Raw genomic sequence first — 18,847 nt, 5'->3', positions numbered from 1 at the left:
GATCCGTTGCTCAACCCTCGAACGAGAATAATACAGCATAACCTCTTACAGCTACTACCAGACGAGTCTACATCGAGCCTACTGTAGCCTGCAGGAGGATGTCGGAGGCTCTAGCTCCCAATAACGACGAAGTTGATGGATGGTCATGTGAGATTGGCAGGAAGAATCTTTTTCACGCTCGGATTGTGTGACATTGCAACTTGGAAACCCGCCGATGTAGCCAGGAGGAAGAGAAGCAAAGGTGTGCGTTGTAAAGAGATGATGACGTTTCCAGTGTAAAGCAGAGCAGCTGGAATAAGCACGAACGTAGCTTGGATGAACGAACTCGCTGAGCGTCTTCACAATCACAGCCTGCAAATGCGACAACGGTAATCAGCAATGGCACAACACCAGCTACCGCCGTTTTCTGTCCCCAACTCGCAATGTCTCGAGCTTGGCCGCTCAGGAAACACAAGAAGAGGGACGATGCAAGGCTGGTGAGACATCCATATTATCAAATTGCAATCAAACCTTAGCCCACTTCAAGCGAGTAGCTTGAAAAAAGTGTTACAAAGACGGCACTGACACGCGCCTTTATCAATGAGTGTCCTTGTGTTACAAAGCAGAGGCACATTCCTCGATGCTGTGCGATACACAAGAGTTTCTGATTTAGTTTGAGGCACGTGTCTGGTATGTAGGCGCCAGCTGGACCACTCACCTTCAACAACAGGTATAAGCTGTATCTGGTTTACATACCATGCAACTACGGAAGATTCTTTTCGCTTATACCAACGCTCTGAAATCTTATTACTGTCCTTCCCAGACCCGAATCACTGCAAATCATCAGCCTACTACTTACGCTCCATATAGGATCCTTTATCATCCGAGAGTCAGGCGACTCAAGAAGAGATAACGATTGCACGAGCAGACAGGAATATCTACCAAGTGAACCTTGACAAGAGACCTAAATCAGCTGAGATCAGCAGGTCATGACTCGGACGTCCGTCGGGGAGGACCTTCCATTTATTATAACTCACGTCTTAGCTTACAATGCCCTATCAGCTTTGCAAGCTCACATACGTCGCTCCTCGTCTGCCTTTCTTCACAACTTCTGTACATCGTGAATCTGCCTCCAGCGTTTTAGCATGTCAAAACAAATCCGTCTCGGCATTCTCACACCTTCCTCAAATACCGCGTTGGAACCTCTCACTTACCAGATCGTTTCCTCCATTCCAAATGTTTCCGTTCACTTCTCCCGTTTCCCAGTCACGGCGATCAATCTTTCAGCCGAAGGTCTTGCCCAGTTCGACCACTCAGCCATCACGCAAGCTGCTAAACTACTCGCCCATGCCGAAGTTGATATGATTGGCTGGAGCGGAACAGCAGCAGGATGGATGGGATTTGAGGATGACGAAAAACTCTGCAAAGCTATCACTGAAGCTACGGGTATCCCCGCCACTACCTCCGTATTGGCTTTGAACAAGGCTTTGCATATTTTCAAGGTCAAGAAGCTTGGGCTAGTCACGCCTTACCTAGATGACGTCCAGCAGAGGATTGTGAGGAACTACAACGCCATCGGAATGGATGTCACATCGGAAACGGAACGTCACCTGCGCGTTGCGAAGAACACCGACGTTGCTCTGATCGGAGAGGACGTATTGGAGACTTTGGTAGGGCAGGTGGTAGAAGGGGGTGCAGATGCTGTTTCGACGTTCTGCACAAATCTGATAGCAGCGCATAAGGTTGAGTTTTGGGAGGCAAAGTATGGGGTTCCAGTGCTTGATACTGTCACTACGGTCACCTGGGATATGTTGAGGCAGTGTGGGGTAGATACGAAAGCGATCAAAGGGTGGGGAAGAATATTCCAGGAGTCATGATCGAATCAATAAACATCAAAGTAGCTAGTTTGATGCATTGAAGGCGATACGAACGACAATTCTATGATACCGACTCATTAAACCATTGTCATTGTTGTTAGACGATATCCCTGTTGTACAACGGCCATGACACTGAAAAAGGGTCTGAACGTGAAGACCAACAATCGAGTGTAGCATGCTAGGCGCCCTTAAATATCGCAGGGAAACATCGTAGGTGTTTGTGGAAGCCAAATGATTCACTCACTGTTTAACAGTTGAAGACACCTCGACTCTTTCTCCTCATCTGCCGCGTGAAGCGCGATAGCATGGAACGATATTTCCCTCACGATATGATATGAGGCCTAGAGTGTGGCGAGGCAAACCTTGGTGGATCATAGTCACCCCTCCTTTCACCGATATGGGCGGAGGAAGATACTTTGCCTAGGACAGCGTGCTGGATGCGGATTGTATCGGTCAGCCTAGTTGGACGAACCTTGGTGGATCATAGTCACCCCTCCTTTCACCGATATGGGCGGAGGAAGATACTTTGCCTAGGACAGCGTGCTGGATGCGGATTGTATCGGTCAGCCTAGTTGGACGATTGCAAAAATCAGGGTTCTCGGTACCTGGGCTAGCTGATAATTGATTGAAATGAAGTGCCGGGACCACTACTGAATTTGCTAAAAAGCGTGTTGCCAAGGGTTGAAGGGCGTGGATCAAGGATAATTTCCAGAGGGACAGAGCATCTCGATAGCCTCATCAAGGTCTAAAAGACTGCCCTCGCTGCTGGAGTTTTTGGAAAAAATACTTCGGGAAAGTTACTAAGAGAAATGAATCAACTGGGGTGACCAGGGAGGATGCATATTGATACAGCTCGATGTAGGCCAATTACCTCACCGAGGTCAGGTAAACCCCTCGCTACCGGAACTTGCCAATAAGGTTGTTGAAAAAGTGGTGGAGATAATCAAATCAATCGAGGTGACCAGGAAGATCCCCGAACACTGGAATAGAGCGACGTCTGACGTGAATTCTTTGATGGTATTGATAATAGATCGCAATTGTCCCATCTTACTATTGAAAGTCTCACTGATAAGTGCAAAACCAATTGATATTGAAACAAATACGCACGGCACGTAGAAATCCGAGTACTGAAATACCAGAGGACTGCGATGAAACTCTGGTTGTTTTGAGAAATGTGGAAATCAGCGTGACATATACAAACGAGCAAGGGATGGGGAAGAAAACAAGATCCTACGTACTTTGTCATTTAGGATACACTGATTTCTGCTCTGGCAATGAATTCCTTGCCTGTCAACAAAAGCATGTCAAGTTCAGCTGAGGCTGTAGCCTACATCGAGGGTAACTAATGATGCCTTGGGGTTGTTACCACCCTGCTATGGTAAAGTCCGTGTCAGAACGCGAAGAAGGCGATCAAAGGTGGCTGTGAGATGCGCAAGGCAGTATACTCAAAACCTAGAGGCATGAATGATGATTGAGCAACATAAAACAAGGCCTTCCAAAAATGGCGACAACTCACAGTTTGATCATTGCAGAAATATTAATGTAGTAACCGTGTTTCTATATATATTACGCTTGACGTACGACATCCAATATGCACTCGTAGGGCCATTCATTCCCTATTCATAAGAAATGTAGCACCCTGTGATCGCATTAGTTCCACCGATGTTGTAACTACTGGCCGATAATGATACTGTAATCGCGAAAAGAGGAGAACTGAAGTCTACAGAAAGGGTGAGAATCATCGAAAAAGCACTTTGTGCATGTGGACTTACACAGATGCTGACGAGACAGACGTTCATGAAGTAACCTGAAATATCTAGGATCGTGTGTTAGCTGCGGTTCCCAAACAATGTTGCTATCGAGGTACCAATGAAAGCGCCTTATTGATCTTATTCAGGATGACAAAATTCACGAACAGGGCTGCTGGTACTTACCAAATGGCGGAGAGTCCGGCATACTCGCCCGGATCTGTGGAAGTGCAAAAAGCACTGCAAGCCTATCAGTGGCGCATCTATCAATCTTCTGCGGCTCGCACACCTGTTGTCGAGGTCAAGATAAGGCTGTCATTGACGTTCGCACGGCACAGCACTAGGACTGTCATCCATAAAATGGTGACAGAGAGAGTCCCTATGGTCCGATGAGAACCAGCCGGACCAAACAAGCTAAGTAGTAATGCTCACAGTTTATGACAACCAGGAGGAGGGCGAACGCCTTGACCATTTTTTGTCGCTCGACGGTTAGGGCCAGGGCATAAAACATCTCGTTCCCTGCTGTAGTCGGGTAAAACGCACTAGAACCGATCCAATTTATCATACTTCCGTATCCAATTACGCCAGATATCGGCAGTGATTGATTGCTGTCAGTATCAATGGCTAACAGCGATACATATGCAGAGTGCCTGCAGTGAGTCAATGATACTGATAAGGAAGAATGAAGTGATGTCCTTACTGATCAAATGGGTAGTAAAGAGTCGATACTTGCTTCTGTAACGTATACGGAAGAAATGGATCCATGGACAGAACCGTATCATATTCTTTTGCTGGTAATTGTCTCGAAGATGCTCGAATCAATGTGTGGTATTGACATAGATTAAAGCTCACCTTCTTCCGGGTATGTATGTCACTGGTGGAGGATTTTGTACCACTGACGAATCAAACGTGCCTATTGGGGCTGTTAAGTTCCAATTTACACTGGTATTTCTAATGACCAATGTGAGTTCAGATTCAAAAGGCAAAAGTTCGCTTACACGTTTAGATACAGGGCGACATTATTGACGAATTGATTTTGAATACAAGCGTTGTTTGATGAGCCTGTATACTGATGTCCACAGGCGCCAACAAGAGACCAGTGAACCTGAAAACTCTTAGATAAGGATGTACGAATGCCAAGATGATACACACAGAAAATGTCTGCCCATCAAGGTCGATTGAGAACATGTCGGCGAGGCTAAAATATGTCAGATTGACTATAATAACAAGAACAGGATAATCACAATACAAGCTGTGTTAGTAGTTAGCGTGAGTCTCGATATTATGGTTATAGGGCTTACACCAGGGGATCCACTGACACCGAAGATATTCAACGTGCTATTATCCATGTTTACTTGGGTTTTGAAGTTTGCGTTCAAATAGACCTCTGTGAGAAAGATAGAGATCCCTGCGAGTATGGCAAATATGATCGACAATGTCGCCACCGGCCCATAACGTATCATAATTGGGTTTCGTCCTATCATACGTTGTAGGTGAAGTTATAGTGGCATCACCGTCCTCGAGGTTGGAAAAGTTAACCAATGAGGTGTTCAACTGGCAACTCACTTTTAAGGGATATCACCTATATTCAGATGTGACAGACAGATGAGATGGGGGGAAGTATGTAATCCTTGGCCACTAATATAATGCCTGATCGTATACCCACCGGAACAGCTTTCGAATCATTCTCACGAAGAACTCCAAATCGTTCAATTCTGATTCAGGTGTTATTTTCTGAGTCTTGTGAAAGTGTACGACGATCCTCACAGACAGAATTTTCATCCGCAAATCTTCAGTAAAGAGGATGCGAATTCAGAGTTCAAAGAGTGTTTTGAGATCGAAGCCTGAGCCTCTTGAACGTGCATTGCACCCAGTGGGTGACGATCTTGATGTGAGTATATGTAGTAAGTATAATCCAATACAACCGAGGTAAACTCACCTGTACTGTGCGGTCCAACATAATGATACCACAGTGCCGCAACAGGACAGACTGATTATGTGGAAGCGAGACTGACCAAGGTTGTCATTGCTCGCCCACCGCGGGGGTAGTCCTTGTGATCGCCTAATCGATGACGGTGATAGTACCTCAACGGAGGCATGTGTTCAACCTCGGAGTATGGCGATCAGTAAACCACGACCACCAATACATTCAATTCCTCTCATCGCTGCCGTGCACCTGGTAGATGGATTCTCGTATAAACAGCGGCTGATCTTGACTCTTGAGCTTCTGCGTGCCATTGTACTTAGACGCGATCGGGTCTGAGCAAGTTGAAATGAATTTGAAGTAAAGAATGGACCGAATGACCGTTTGAATACGGGCACGAAGTTATTCCCGCTACCTTGACTCGACAGGCTCACTGGCACCTCCAAGCAGCTCGTCGTTGTTTTTCATGCCTGTTCACTGTCTGGATCTATTTCCATAGACGTTTGGAGCCTTTAAAAGCACAATCCTACTTATACATCGATTTTAATACATTTGATGCATCAATAGTATGTCATGTTAATCTACAATCAATCAACCACAGTGAAAACATACCCTTGGCAGCGGCTCAACTATTCAGATCGCTGCGAGTCCACAACAGATCGAAGGAACAACGGCAGCGCCGCAGGATGCTAGTTGCAGATAGATGCAGAGAGAAGCTAGCAAGAAAGGCGTTTGCTTCAATGAAGACATGACAGTTCAGTTGTTATTGCCCGGCAGGGAGCGGGGACAGCTTGAGGGCTACATGAAAAACAGCGGGAATCAAAGGACGACAGAGTTGATGTTGATGAGCGGGTAGAGTTGGGGTGGAACATGCACATGAAGGAGGTCATTGCTGGGCTCAATGAGTTAGGTTTAAAACGCCGCTGAGAATGCCATTGGCTGCCCTCGTATGGCTACAAGGTAACATGGTCTGCGCCAGCCAAACTGAGGACGCCTGGTTTATGGGATTACCGGCGTTTGAGGACGGGGTTTGGACCGGCGATCAGTCCGGCGATCATCCATTGCAAACCAGACGCTTACCACTGGAAACTCCGCATGAAAGTAGATACTCGGTAGACGGGAGTCTTCGTACATACAATATTGACGATGGACTCACTGTCTGCCCTCGCGGCGATCTTGCGCAATAGTATGCTGTCTCACATGTCAATCCATCAGCTGATTTCTTTCATTGAACTGTCCTCTAACCTGAAACACAGCATTGAACTTTACCAGCCACTGAAGGAGACATCAGACGATACATCAAGTCCTCTTGTTTTACCAGAATCCATCGCTCTTTTCCTATCGCGTGCAACGAAAATTCCACTGGAGCTCATTGGGGATGCTGGTATGCCTTGAGAGATATTGTTTGGACCACAGGACCAGATAGACAGTGCCAGGATTGCGCAGCAGAGGCTTTTAGAGTCCATGGGTGGGACCTTGGCATCAGTGCATCATTGCTGCTGTCCGAGTTGTGTTGCACTTGCATACATTTCTGATATTATTGCAGTGTCTCTTGCCCTGTACCCACCCTCGAAGTACTATACAAACTCTGATTGCCCGAAGACTGCTATGCTGAGGCCAATCAGGAACTACCAGTTGCTTTTTTTACTTTATTTGTCACTTAATTACACGAAAAGGGACGCATAAGTCGATGGAGTGAAAAAGCGCGAGCCACTTAATTAAGCCCACTCGTCCTCTGGATTTTTACTTAATTCACTTAAATAAGCAGAAAAAGCGGTTTAAGCATTTGATAGCAGGATAACGAGGATACATAGAAAGCGTGATAAGCATGAAATTAAGGAGACTCTCAGTAACATAAGGAACTGGGGGAATGGGGGAAAAGGTGGGCATGCAGGCAAAAAAGCAGTCAGCGGCAGAAAACATGATAGCAGAGCTGGCGGAAAACATGATATACGGCAGAAAACAACCACAGGACAGCGAAATTCATGCACTGGCAGGTGCTGCAACAAAAACAAAATCCTGCAACAATGGATGTCAGTGAGAGGGCGCCTGAATGATAAATACTTACAAATCATAGCACGCTTGTCATCCTCCGACTCGTCATCGTCGATCAGCGAGCCCAACGGTGTTTCAGTGACATCATTCAAGGTGGTACGCGCCATCTGTACTGTAGTTTCGAGGTACCCAGCAGGCTTGCCTAACAGAGATTTGATGTACGAATTAGTTGGTTTAAGCCAGAGAGCTGCCGAAAATAAAAACGGAATGTTGGTCTTTTTCCCAGTAACTTTGTTGAGGACCTTCGGTAGCCTGATGCTAACCCGACCTCTTGATGCGGATGACAGAACATTTTGAACTTCGAGTACTTCATTTGCGATCATGGAGACAGCGCGCTCAATCTGAAAAAAATGAGCATGATTAAGCCATTATAGGTTGAACTCACCGCTGCAGCAGAAAGAGCAAGAGGCCGTAACATCCCACTTGTTGCAAGTGCGCACATGTCGAATGAGGGAACCTGCACATAACCGGTGATGGCGTTGAGGTGTGCTGTGCCAAATAACTGCAGTACAAAGGGTGAGCGGTATGCAGTAAGTGGAGATGGATTGTCCGGGTCCTCGAACAAGAATGCCCATTCAACATTAAGAGATTTGGCCAGTTTGACAGGATTCACGTCGGAATTTCGTGATAAAAAGTCCATGATGATGACTAGCCCTGTGGAGCCAAAATTGCTGCGCCACTCTGAAATGCGCTGTGCAGTCTGTATAGATTTAGCTCAGGTCGCTAAACCTAGAATTAAACAGCTGACTTACGAGTGAATGTATAACTCCACTCCCGTGAACAACCACTATGTCGAGATCGTTGTACACTGCGTTAAGAACAAGCTGCGCATGATGGAGAAGGACCTCGTCAGGAATACTCCAGATATCTTCATAGCTTCCGGCCCACAGCATTATGGTAGGGATAAAATTCTTCGCCAGCGCTGATCCATTTGCATCGCTGGAGGTAGGTCAACTGTTGCGATAGGCACTGCGTGCTTTGATGTTGTCTGGTGCAGTATCTGCATTCTGCTGGCGTGTGGTAGCAGGAGCACCACGGGCATGTAGTGCGGAAGATTTGACCTTAGCCTTTTTATGAGCTGGCGGCTTGCTGTCGACTATAGCCTGAGATGCAGTAACGGATGTCTTGTACATTGTCAGAAATGAGTGCGATTAGGGCCAGAATCCTTACTGAATATGTTGTGCGCAGAATTTTCTCCTTCTTTGCTGCGTTAGTTTTGACAGGGAGCGGTGCCTCCGAATCAGAACTCATGATTGCGTCTTCTACCAGTTCCGCATTGCCATCAATCTCCATGGACCAGGACACCAAGACTCCTCATCGTCTATGGTGCTAGCTTTCCGCTTCAAGAACATATGATTGTCTTCCTGTGTGAATGGCGCCTTAGGCTCCTGTGAGTACTGCTCCTCCGGTAATACTTGTGTCGACAGAGCCATAAGCTCATCATCCGAGTCGTCTGATGCCTCTGGTGGAGCCTCAGGCTCATCGACATCATAGTCCTCTTCGTATAGCGTGACAACCTGTGAAAGAAGGAATTAGTAGATTCGGATGCTGGCAATGAATCACTGCCAATAGTACCTTAGATTTCCCCTTGTTTTTCTTGCTCCCCAAGAGAGCATCCTCACGCTCCAACGAATCGTCGATATCATCTGCAAACGCGCCAGTAAGAGTATCGTCTGCGACACCATCCGGAATTTGAGGCAAAGCTGCAGGAATCTTAGTCGGAAGCTCAGCGGCTGAAGTCGGTGCGGAGGAAGCATTGCCCTCTGAGAAAATTGATGACGGAGGTGCTCGAGTTGAAGTGCTATCAATGGATGGACATGACAGCGGCTCTGGATTTCCAGGTTTGACCCCTGAGATCCAGTTGGTCACTCGGCCACCTAATGCAAGTTTTGTGGATGTGTTGATACTGGAAGTAAGGTTTAGAAAAAAGAGTGTCGATTCAGTGAGGAGCAACATGGTAATGTGAGAGATAAAAGCCTTACGGTGATTTCCCATCAGCACGTGCATCATCACCTTCCACTTTTGACTCGGATGATTCAGTGAGCTTCTTTTGCATGTTACTGATGGCATCCCTTATCAACGTCTTTGCGACTTTCTTCGTCACCATCTTTTTCCCCCTTCCTGCAGCTTTATTTTCCACATCCCTGGCAATGTCAGTCTCTGACACTAGGTCCTCCAACATACCACTATCAGCAGGACTGTCACCACCACCGGTGTCTCCTACCACAGACTTTTTCTGAGTCACTTTTGGCTTTATCGCCTTGGCCCTAGGCTTGGGCCGAACGGGAGTCGCCTTTTTCATGATCAATTCCTTCTGGGCTTTCTCCATCTCAGCCTGCAGAGCAGCAATACGCTCAACCCCCTTTTGGTGCGCTGCTTCCTTTGCTTCTCTCGCTTCTTTGATGACAAGGTCATCTGCAGCCTTTTGAGCCGGGGATCGCCTCTTGATCTTCGTGTCGAGCAACACCTTAGCAGGTCGGGCAGTTGCAGTCGATGGGCGGGTGCGCCGGGGAGCGTCTGTCATGGACATGACTGTGCAGATGGGGGAGACGGTGAGGGATAAGACTTTGCGGAAGAGGAAAAGAAAAGTAGGGTTTCAAGTTGAGAAAAAAAGTCGTAAGTCCCACCCCCAACAGCTGCCGACTGTGGTAATCGGGGTGTCACCTTTTGTTTAATAGTATCAAACTAGTACTAGTATGTGTGTTCGGCACTTCAAGTTCTCTGCCTTACTTTATTTTACAGTCAAGATGCCCATCGCTCGCAGGGACCATAGTTCTCTCCAGTTTCCCTGCGGTTACTTACACTGCGCACATCATTTCAAGTCTCAGGGAGGGCGCAAAAAACACTGGAACACCTCACACTCAATATTCGGACCAGCTCCTGCTACCACCAGCGTCTCGCACACCACTACAGTTGAAGAGCAGCCTGAAGTACTGGATGGCCACTTCTCAGCAGGTCATGACAACATCTCTGCAGGCGGTGACAATTTTCCTGCGGGTACATCTGACCCAAGTCAGGCACTTAATGAGCCTGACATTCCAGATAATTTGAACGCAGAATTTTTTGGGCCGGGTGATAGATTATACCGCAACTATCACCCAAAACTAAATGGTATGTTTCACAAAGTCCTTCCAGCTAGTTACAACTAACACGTATATCAATATAAGCTCGTCCTTGCGACGTGACAGGACGATTCCTTGCAGATGGAGCGCCCCCGACACCACCTCCAATCAAGTCACCCGATGACTGGGCTCCATATCGAAATCGTGTCGAGTTCGAGACTGCAGAATTTCTGTACACGCGCAACCAAATGTCTGCCGGAGACATCAATATCTTATTGGATCTTTGGGCTGCAACCCTCCTCAAATACAACGACAAACCTCCGTTGCGGACCACCGTGATTTGTATAAAACTATTGACGCTACGCCAGTGGGTGATGTCAAATGGCAATCCCTCAAGGTCCAGTACACTGGGAGAAGCCCGAAACCAATGTACTACCCTGATGGACCAATCTCACGATGTCTGGTACCGAGACCCCCATGAGGTTATTCAGAACATGTTGGGGAATTCCGGACTACGCTACAGAGATGGATTATCGGCCCTACCGTGAGTATTTGACCTGATGGCGATGAACGCCAATGGCAGGACTTCATGTCTGGTGACTGGGCATGGAACCAAGCGGTACGTTGTCTTTTCATTGTTTTCTGTCGCTACACATGCTGAAAATTTCAGTAGGAAAACTATTTCTGAAGATCCGGATACACTCGGCTCAACGTTTGTGCCGGTTTATACTCGGAAGCGACAAGACAACAGTCCTCAGTGGCGACTGGTGCCAACGATTACTATCCCTTGTATGTATCAATCGGGAACGTTCGTAATAATGTCCGACGTGCACATCGTGATGCCGTTTGCCATTATTGGCTTCCCTCGCTATGCCAAAAAGTATGTTTCACACTACTACTATTGTTCTGCGCTAATCACAGTCAAGCAGCTACAGAGGAGCACGCAAAAGACTCAAAATTTCGGAATTCCGTCGGCAACTGTTTCATTCGTCTGTCGCCAAGATTCTCGAGAACTTAAGGCCTGGTATGACCACACCAGAGGTTGTACGCTTCGGTGACGGCCACTATCGGCGTGTAATTTATGGCCTTGGACCAATACTTGCAGATTACGAGGAGCAGGTTCTACTAGCGTGCATAGTGCGCAATTGTGTCCGAGGTATGTTCCTAAATTATCTCCAACATCCCTCTACCTTAATGCTACTAGGTGTATGTCACATCCTGACAGTTTAGACACGAAGTCACTGTGTCGTCGACGTGACCATACAGAAGCGTTAGTTGAAGAGGCAACCTATGGTGCTTTGTGGATGGAGTATGGGATTGTTGGTGACCTTGTTGTAAGTCTCGCGCATCTTTTCTATCGGAGTTGAGACTCAATCCTTTCTAGCCGTTCACAAACGATTTTCCACGCGGCGATATTCACGAACTTATCGCGCCGGATTATCCTGCATCAAACTGATTAAGGGAACCTTCAAGGATCACCTAGTCAAGTGGGTTGGACAGTATCTGCAACATGTCCATGGTACGAAAGAAGCAGAGAGAATTCAAGCTGATATAGATCGAAGGTGCGTCACTTTGTCTCGAGTTGATGATTCGAAAGCTCACATCATCAAAGAATTGCTGCGGTTGCTTCATTTGCAGGTCTCCGACGATTTCCAGAAGGTCGGGGATTCAAACAATGGACGGGCGATGATTCAAAAGCCCTCATGAAGGTTAGTTCACTATCACATTAACTAGGATATTGCAACTCGGCTAACAATAATTCAGGTCTATTTACCTGCCATCGAAGGTCACGTCCCAACAGATGTGGTGCGCACATTTCGCGCATTTCTCGAATTTTGCTATCTCGTACGGCGCAACATCATTACAGAATCTACTTTAGGTCAAATTCAGGAGGCTCTTGACCGATTCCATCATTACAGGGAGATATTTGAATCTACGGGTGTTGTCTTCACGTTCTCTCTCCCTCGGCAACACTCTTGTTCCCACTATGTCCTCCTTATCCAACTTTTTGGTGCGCCCAATGGCCTTTGCTCCTCGATCACCGAGACGAAACACATCAAAGCTGTCAAGGAGCCATGGAGGCGCTCGAGTCGCTACAAAGCCCTTGGTCAGATGCTGGTGACAAACCAGCGCCTCGATAAGCTCGCAGCAGCACACATTGATTTCAAGAACCGCGGAATGTTAAACGGCACCTGTCTGTCTGCCACACTCAAGGCATTAAGTAAGTTTTATAACAAGTTACATCTTTATTGTTGGCTTAAATTTACACTAGAGCGTTTGCGCTTAAATAAGATGCCTGATGCCAGCCAACCCAACGAGAATAGCGCCACGGTGCCAGTACTCTTCAATGCTGATGTTACTATACAGGGTGATAACGAAGAGGGCGAAATTGACAATGGCCCAACACTGGTGCAGGCCCATGTCCAGTTGGCAAAGACCCCTCGTAAGCTATCTCATATTTTACAGTGAACACTCTTCTAATAGAATCGCAGAACGCAAACGCGCACACACTATACCCGAGCTATCCACGGAACTCTCTATCCCCAATCTCTACAATGTCCTCCGCCGCTTCCTATTCGAACAAGTGTACCCAGACGACCAGCACCCTCCCTCTGAAATCCCGCTTTCGAGATGTCCTCGATTTGATGGGAACATCCAAGTCTTTAATTCTGCATCTTCGACATTCTATGCGCCCAGCGACCGCAGTGGAATTGGCGGTATGCGCCGTGAGCATATTCATGCCTGTCCTATTTGGAGAAACGAGGCGCCCCGGTATGACTGTGTGTTTGTTAACACAGATGCAAGTGTTGAAGGGATGGTGGGCATGGATATAGCGCGCGTAATGTGTTTTTTTTCTTTCACATTCAATGCAGTTTCGTATCCATGTGCCGTTGTGCGTTGGTTTGACAAAGCCAGCGACGGACCCGACCAGGACACTGGGATGTGGATTGTGACACCTTCGTTTGATACTGACCATTCTTTTTCTGTTGGAATCATCCATATTGATTCTATTTACTGTGCCGCACACCTCATTCCAGTCTATGGAGCACAGATCATTTCACACGACATCAAGCACCATGACTCATATGATGCTTTTCGAGCATTCTATCTGAACAAGTTCGCAGACCATCATGCTTTTGAGGTCGCATCCTAGGTGTTTTGGTCTTCTCGCTCTTGTAAGTTCATTCTGTCCGCTACTCGCATATGTGGTCTAATTACTGCGTCATCAAGTTTGCAGAGGCTAAGCCATGGCGCGTCAGACAGGCTATCATAGAATATATCCCCCTTCTCAACTCTACTTCGACAACGACATGAAAACACGCGTCTCGTCACTCTTGTGCCGCCCCCTCCGAGTCAATATGACCACGGCTCTGCTGTTGCGAGTACAGGTGATGGGGTCATCATCTGCGTGATCTGCGGCGACTTTTCAGCAAGCACTTCAGATCTAGGATGAGCTTGAGCGGAGTGCTTAGACGACGAGTTTGGTGAGCGCAACTTCTGCGCATTAGGTGAGTCTCCATAGTGCTTATTGCAATGCTCAGACCTAACTCCATCATTGAGTTTGCAGAGGCTAAGTCATGGCACGTCAGACAGGCTATCATAGAATATATCCCCCTTCTCAACTCTATTTCAACAACGATATGAAAACACGTGTCTCGTCACTCTCGTGCTGTCCCCTCCGAGTCAGGATGACTATGGCTCTGCTGTTGCGGGTACAGGTGATGAGGTCATCATTTGAGGTGACGAAATCTGCATCTGCGTGGTCTGCGGTCATTAGTTTCAGCAAGCGCTGACAGGTGACTTGGACTTGGACTTAGTAGTAGTACTGGTAGTACTACGTGTACCCCACTTATTGCGCTTACAAAACTTTTTCTGCTTTTTGAGCTTTTTTGAATGGTGCCAACTTGTGAACTCTGAATTTGCTTTCCAGAAAGTGCATTAAGTCGGAAAAGTAACACTCCGAGAGAATTTAAGAGACAAAAAGTGAGATAAGTAAGCGGTGGTTTTCCTGATGTGCAAGAAGATCTCTTTCACAGTAGTCCATTGTACATTTCACTGAATCAATCTAAGTTATGTTCATGCTCTCTACCTCATTCAATGTGCTCTCTGCTTCATCAAGGCTTTCATCTTTCTTCCCAAATGGTTCGAGCCCAAACCCCACCCATTCACAGTAAAAATTGCAGATGTGCTTACTTTCAAACTCGCTGACAACCGCCTCAATATTCCCATCACCAAAAATATCACTCCCATCACTAACAGACCTATTGAAATATATTGAGTTGAGTCTTTGTCATTGAAATAAATGAAAAATACATACGGGTGGGTCAGGATCTGAGGGTTTGTTAACAGTGCCGTGCTCCCTAAACATACCATGTCAAATCAAGTGGAGCAAAGTCATGGATGAGATGTACATACCTTGATAATTGGATATGAATGCTAATTTCCCGGTCTTAACATATTGCACATGTTGTGTGAAAACAAAAAACTCCACCAAGTCATAGCCATAGTCCAATGGAGTTACTTGAACGAGGAACAGGATAAGTTGAGAGTGTCCCTACATGAAGCTTAAGTGAGGTACATACCAGACAAGGCTAGATAGAGAATCATTGTAGATACTTGTATCCCTACATGAAGCTTAAGTGAGGTACATACCAGTGGACAAGGCTCCCAAGTGTTCTAAGTTTGGCCAGTGAACACTGAAAAGGCATAGATAGAGAATCATTGTCATCAGGAAATTGGGGAGAACATTATTTTGTAGATAGGGTTGACAAAATTAGACCAAAATTTTATCATATTGTGTGCAGTTATATGATAATATAAAATGATGTACAGGCATGAGCAAAGTAGTGTGACAGGATAAGGTATTATAAGAAGGTCACAACTCTGACAGAAATGTGTATTAACTCCTCAGTACGGTCATCATAAGACAAGATGATATATAAACTTTAGCAGAATGGCATGACAAGATAAGGTATTATAAGAAGGTTGCAACTCTGACAGAAATGTGTAGTAATTCCTCATTATGATCATCATATGACAAGATAATATACAAATTTTAGCAGAATGGTATGACAGGATAAGGTATTGTAAGAAGGTTGCCATTCTTACAGAAATGTGTATTAATTACTCAGTACAGTTATCATATGACAAGATAATATACAACTAGATAGTACTGTCCTACATAGAGTACAACTATCCATAGGACATAAATTGGATTCAAAATAAAAAAGATAATATACAAATTGTAGCAGAACACAAAAATAACATCGAAGCCAGGCCATCTGCACAGGCGGTACGAATGAAACTGACGACATCCTCTGCATGTTTCCTTTCATTAATTATTAGGGTCAGCATTCATTGAGAAAGAATATGAAGGGCAGGCATATGGTGGGTCTGTGTCATCCCCATTGTGCGCATTGTGTGCTCAATGTCTTTTGAAACAGTCTGAAATGTGTCCTTGGTGCTGCGTGTACTGAAAGAAGTTAGTTTCCCCTCATAGTAAGTAGTTGTGGAAAGAACACGAGACAGTGCTTTGGATGCGTGTGACGCTCCATGATCTACGGACATGGGTTGTCCTAGCAATTATAAAAGCTGTGTTTGCTTCCTAATCACCACAGAGGAGCGAACAACTTCATACTGAAAGACTCCTATCAATTTGTGACATTTAGTTATTTTTATTTTTGACTTACAATGAACTCATGAACAGCGGTCAGTGTGGGCAGAAATAGGTCTGCTTTGCGCAAAGCAAGGTCAAGTAGTTGGATAGTCTGTCAAATACGGTCAAGTTCACTTCAAATGTCCATCGAAATTCTCATACCTCCTGGACTAGATGCTCAATACCTCCAGTGGTCATTTGTAGCCGATACTTGTAAAAATGATACCCATTGGACACACCTTTATGAGAGGTGTCTTTCTGATGTTCATTTGTGCCTTCATAAAAGCAGGCATTTGTTATATACTTAGACACTAAAAGTTGATAGAACATCGTGATTGTGACACTTGCCATGCAGATAGTACTGCCATGCAATCCCTGCCATTATGGTGATGCTTGTGAGCTCTGTCAGGGCAAGCATCCATTATAATTGAAGACACTAAAAGTTGATGGAGCATCATTGTTACAAGAACATCTAGACACTTGGGCTCCTACCATTTTTCTCCTAATCCTCCTCGTATCAGCCCTCGCATCATACCCTTACCCCGACCTTACCCTGGTCATCCTTGTCATCCTCGCATTCCCTTTCGCCCTCTACCTGTCGCTTCAGCAGAGCCAGTACATCTGGCCGGATCCTTTCGTTGACGAAGCATACCCATGCTCCGTTCCACCACCTGACTGATCCTGTGGACAGCCTTGCCCTTACCGTCTGGACGGTAACCTATGATATGATGCACGACGCATCCCCTTTGGCCTTTTCCCTTTCCTGATCTCTGACTCAGTGCGCAGTCGCACATGCGACTTATAGATAGCTCCGCAGCTGCACGATCGTGCCCCTGTGCGTTTCACTTCTTATTTCGACCTTTGACTCACTTTCTTATCCAGCACGTTCTGCCTCGCCCGTGTCTCAACGCAAATGTGCTTTCCTTTTATGGTTATACCCTTTATTGATTGCCTCACTTGGTAGTACGAGTTATCATCCACTAATACGTCTCCTGTCCTCTATATAAACTCGCTACCATGTACTATATTCCCTAACTTGAATCTACTTGGTTCTTGACCTCCTACTCTCACCAGAGTGATCCTTTCTGCCTCGCCAGCAGTCTATATTCTATCTTCTTATCTGCTCTTCACGGATAAGCCTATAGTCTCGATCTTTACTCATCGACTTCGTCGATGAGCAAAGCCCCTGTTAACTAGTCGGACTTCTGTCCTTCTAATTAATGACGATCTTACGATTAACCTTCAGGTGTCGTAAGCCTTGGCCGATTTAGCTTATCGTCTCACACCCGCTTGACATAAGCTACCTGATTTGGACATAGGCGTCAAATCTTACTTGCCGAAGCCTCGCCAAGTAAGACCCCTAACCTTGGGCTAGCCCAAGGACGTCCTCGACCATTGACGACACACGCTCTGTTTGAGCGTCGCCAACAGATACCATCCAAGTCGTAACAATCATGATTGGAACACTTAACTTTCTTGCCATGCAGATACTCCTGCATAATCCCTGCCATTATGGTGATATTTGTGAATTCTGTCAGGGCAAGCATCCATTATAATTCAAGGGACTATGGCTAATAAATGGTCACAATTACAAGGCTAGGTATATGTTGGAAATTCAATATATTTAATGCCTCATCCTTACATAGATGGTGAGTCCTACCTTGTCTATCCTACCATGTAAGGCTTCACAATGTGACTTATCATTATTGTACTTATTATAGCAATTTTGCTTATTATAATTTTTTGTATACCAATATTATTTCGTGGTTGGATGTCTGATGGTACATAGAGAATCATGGTAAACTCAAACCGTCACACCTGTGAAATGTGAGGCAGACTGAGTCCGAGTTGGACCATTACATGAACTTCTGAATTATGTAAGTCCAACATGCAGAATCACAGTAGACTCAGACCATCACACCTGGGAAATGCGAGGCAGATTGAGCCCGAGTTGGACTGTTGCATGTGCACGAACTACATAAGTCCAAAATGTGTTTGACAATACATATAGACTGACAATTGAAGCTGTTGAGTGCATGTTGTGATGCCCAACCAGAACGAACCCACATGTCCATACCAATTCTTTATTTTGACTTGACTCTCAGCATTCTGAACTATTGAAGTAGCGCCACTGGAGGTTATCACACCTCACATTCTTCACCTTTGGAAGGCCCATCAGAATGATCGGCAGATTGTTCAGGAACTTCAAAAACATATTGACACAATGCACTATGGCATTGGGTGAGTGTTCCAGATCTCTAGTTATTGACATTTAACCTCACTGTACGCTAGCCTTACCTCATTTCTCAAGATTCAGAAAAATATGGGTCTTCAATGAACCCATCAACAGGGTCACACCATCGAGACCATTCATGATGCAGTGTCCGACCTACGTATTACTTATCCAAGTGCTGGGGCACGTGAAATGGTAAGCTTGCTATTTTATGAAAGGGAAATGAGCATGGCCAGGTGATATCTCTACCTTCATACTGTTACATGAATCACTGATATCTGAGTTTCACATCCTAGGAGGGTTGTAACGGAAT

General features: G+C 45.8%; 7 protein-coding genes across 7 annotated transcripts; 3 read left to right on the top strand and 4 right to left on the bottom strand.

Annotated features, from left to right (window-relative positions):
• Window positions 1-673: 673 nt before the first annotated feature.
• EDB93DRAFT_179147 (putative Asp/Glu racemase) lies at window positions 674-2,049 on the top strand. Its single transcript, XM_041455592.1, has one exon. The coding sequence runs from the start codon at window positions 1,125-1,127 to the stop codon at window positions 1,854-1,856; it is 732 nt and encodes a 243-aa protein (XP_041301253.1). The 5' UTR covers window positions 674-1,124; the 3' UTR covers window positions 1,857-2,049.
• Window positions 2,050-3,465: 1,416 nt separating this feature from the next.
• EDB93DRAFT_1096185 (uncharacterized protein) lies at window positions 3,466-5,088 on the bottom strand (the record flags this gene model as incomplete). The annotated part of the gene is made up of 9 exons (XM_041446760.1): window positions 3,466-3,576; window positions 3,629-3,672; window positions 3,773-3,844; window positions 3,894-3,983; window positions 4,037-4,254; window positions 4,305-4,406; window positions 4,457-4,555; window positions 4,603-4,709; window positions 4,849-5,088. The coding sequence occupies 9 exons, from the start codon at window positions 5,086-5,088 to the stop codon at window positions 3,466-3,468; spliced, it is 1,083 nt and encodes a 360-aa protein (XP_041301252.1).
• A 1,307-nt stretch (window positions 5,089-6,395) lies between these two features.
• On the top strand, window positions 6,396-6,846 carry EDB93DRAFT_179140 (uncharacterized protein). Its single transcript, XM_041455591.1, has one exon. The coding sequence runs from the start codon at window positions 6,458-6,460 to the stop codon at window positions 6,713-6,715; it is 258 nt and encodes an 85-aa protein (XP_041301251.1). The 5' UTR covers window positions 6,396-6,457; the 3' UTR covers window positions 6,716-6,846.
• Window positions 6,847-7,511: 665 nt separating this feature from the next.
• On the bottom strand, window positions 7,512-10,113 carry EDB93DRAFT_1332544 (uncharacterized protein; the record flags this gene model as incomplete). Its single annotated transcript, XM_041455251.1, has 9 exons — window positions 7,512-7,528; window positions 7,597-7,924; window positions 7,969-8,283; window positions 8,336-8,505; window positions 8,554-8,707; window positions 8,754-8,845; window positions 8,881-9,100; window positions 9,159-9,489; window positions 9,566-10,113. The coding sequence occupies 9 exons, from the start codon at window positions 10,111-10,113 to the stop codon at window positions 7,512-7,514; spliced, it is 2,175 nt and encodes a 724-aa protein (XP_041301250.1).
• Window positions 10,114-10,330: 217 nt separating this feature from the next.
• Window positions 10,331-13,799, top strand: EDB93DRAFT_1243604 (uncharacterized protein; the record flags this gene model as incomplete). The annotated part of the gene is made up of 11 exons (XM_041452162.1): window positions 10,331-10,343; window positions 10,751-11,189; window positions 11,319-11,367; window positions 11,397-11,489; window positions 11,567-11,805; window positions 11,850-11,979; window positions 12,107-12,207; window positions 12,258-12,354; window positions 12,410-12,825; window positions 12,952-13,088; window positions 13,138-13,799. The coding sequence occupies 11 exons, from the start codon at window positions 10,331-10,333 to the stop codon at window positions 13,797-13,799; spliced, it is 2,376 nt and encodes a 791-aa protein (XP_041301249.1).
• A 912-nt stretch (window positions 13,800-14,711) lies between these two features.
• On the bottom strand, window positions 14,712-15,374 carry EDB93DRAFT_1109077 (uncharacterized protein; the record flags this gene model as incomplete). Its single annotated transcript, XM_041447919.1, has 5 exons — window positions 14,712-14,907; window positions 14,964-15,006; window positions 15,062-15,166; window positions 15,229-15,237; window positions 15,299-15,374. 5 exons carry the CDS (start codon window positions 15,372-15,374, stop codon window positions 14,712-14,714), a joined length of 429 nt encoding a protein of 142 aa, XP_041301248.1.
• Window positions 15,375-16,228: 854 nt separating this feature from the next.
• On the bottom strand, window positions 16,229-17,095 carry EDB93DRAFT_1109076 (uncharacterized protein; the record flags this gene model as incomplete). The annotated part of the gene is made up of 6 exons (XM_041447918.1): window positions 16,229-16,282; window positions 16,336-16,413; window positions 16,464-16,511; window positions 16,541-16,576; window positions 16,843-16,922; window positions 16,954-17,095. 6 exons carry the CDS (start codon window positions 17,093-17,095, stop codon window positions 16,229-16,231), a joined length of 438 nt encoding a protein of 145 aa, XP_041301247.1.
• Window positions 17,096-18,847: the final 1,752 nt, after the last annotated feature.

Source organism: Suillus bovinus, assembly GCF_016758785.1.
Source record: "Suillus bovinus strain UH-Sbo-P2 chromosome Unknown EDB93scaffold_137, whole genome shotgun sequence".
Classification (NCBI taxonomy): domain Eukaryota; kingdom Fungi; phylum Basidiomycota; class Agaricomycetes; order Boletales; family Suillaceae; genus Suillus; species Suillus bovinus.
Note: the sequence above shows the minus strand (reverse complement) of the source record. Positions and strands in the feature narration are given on the sequence as shown.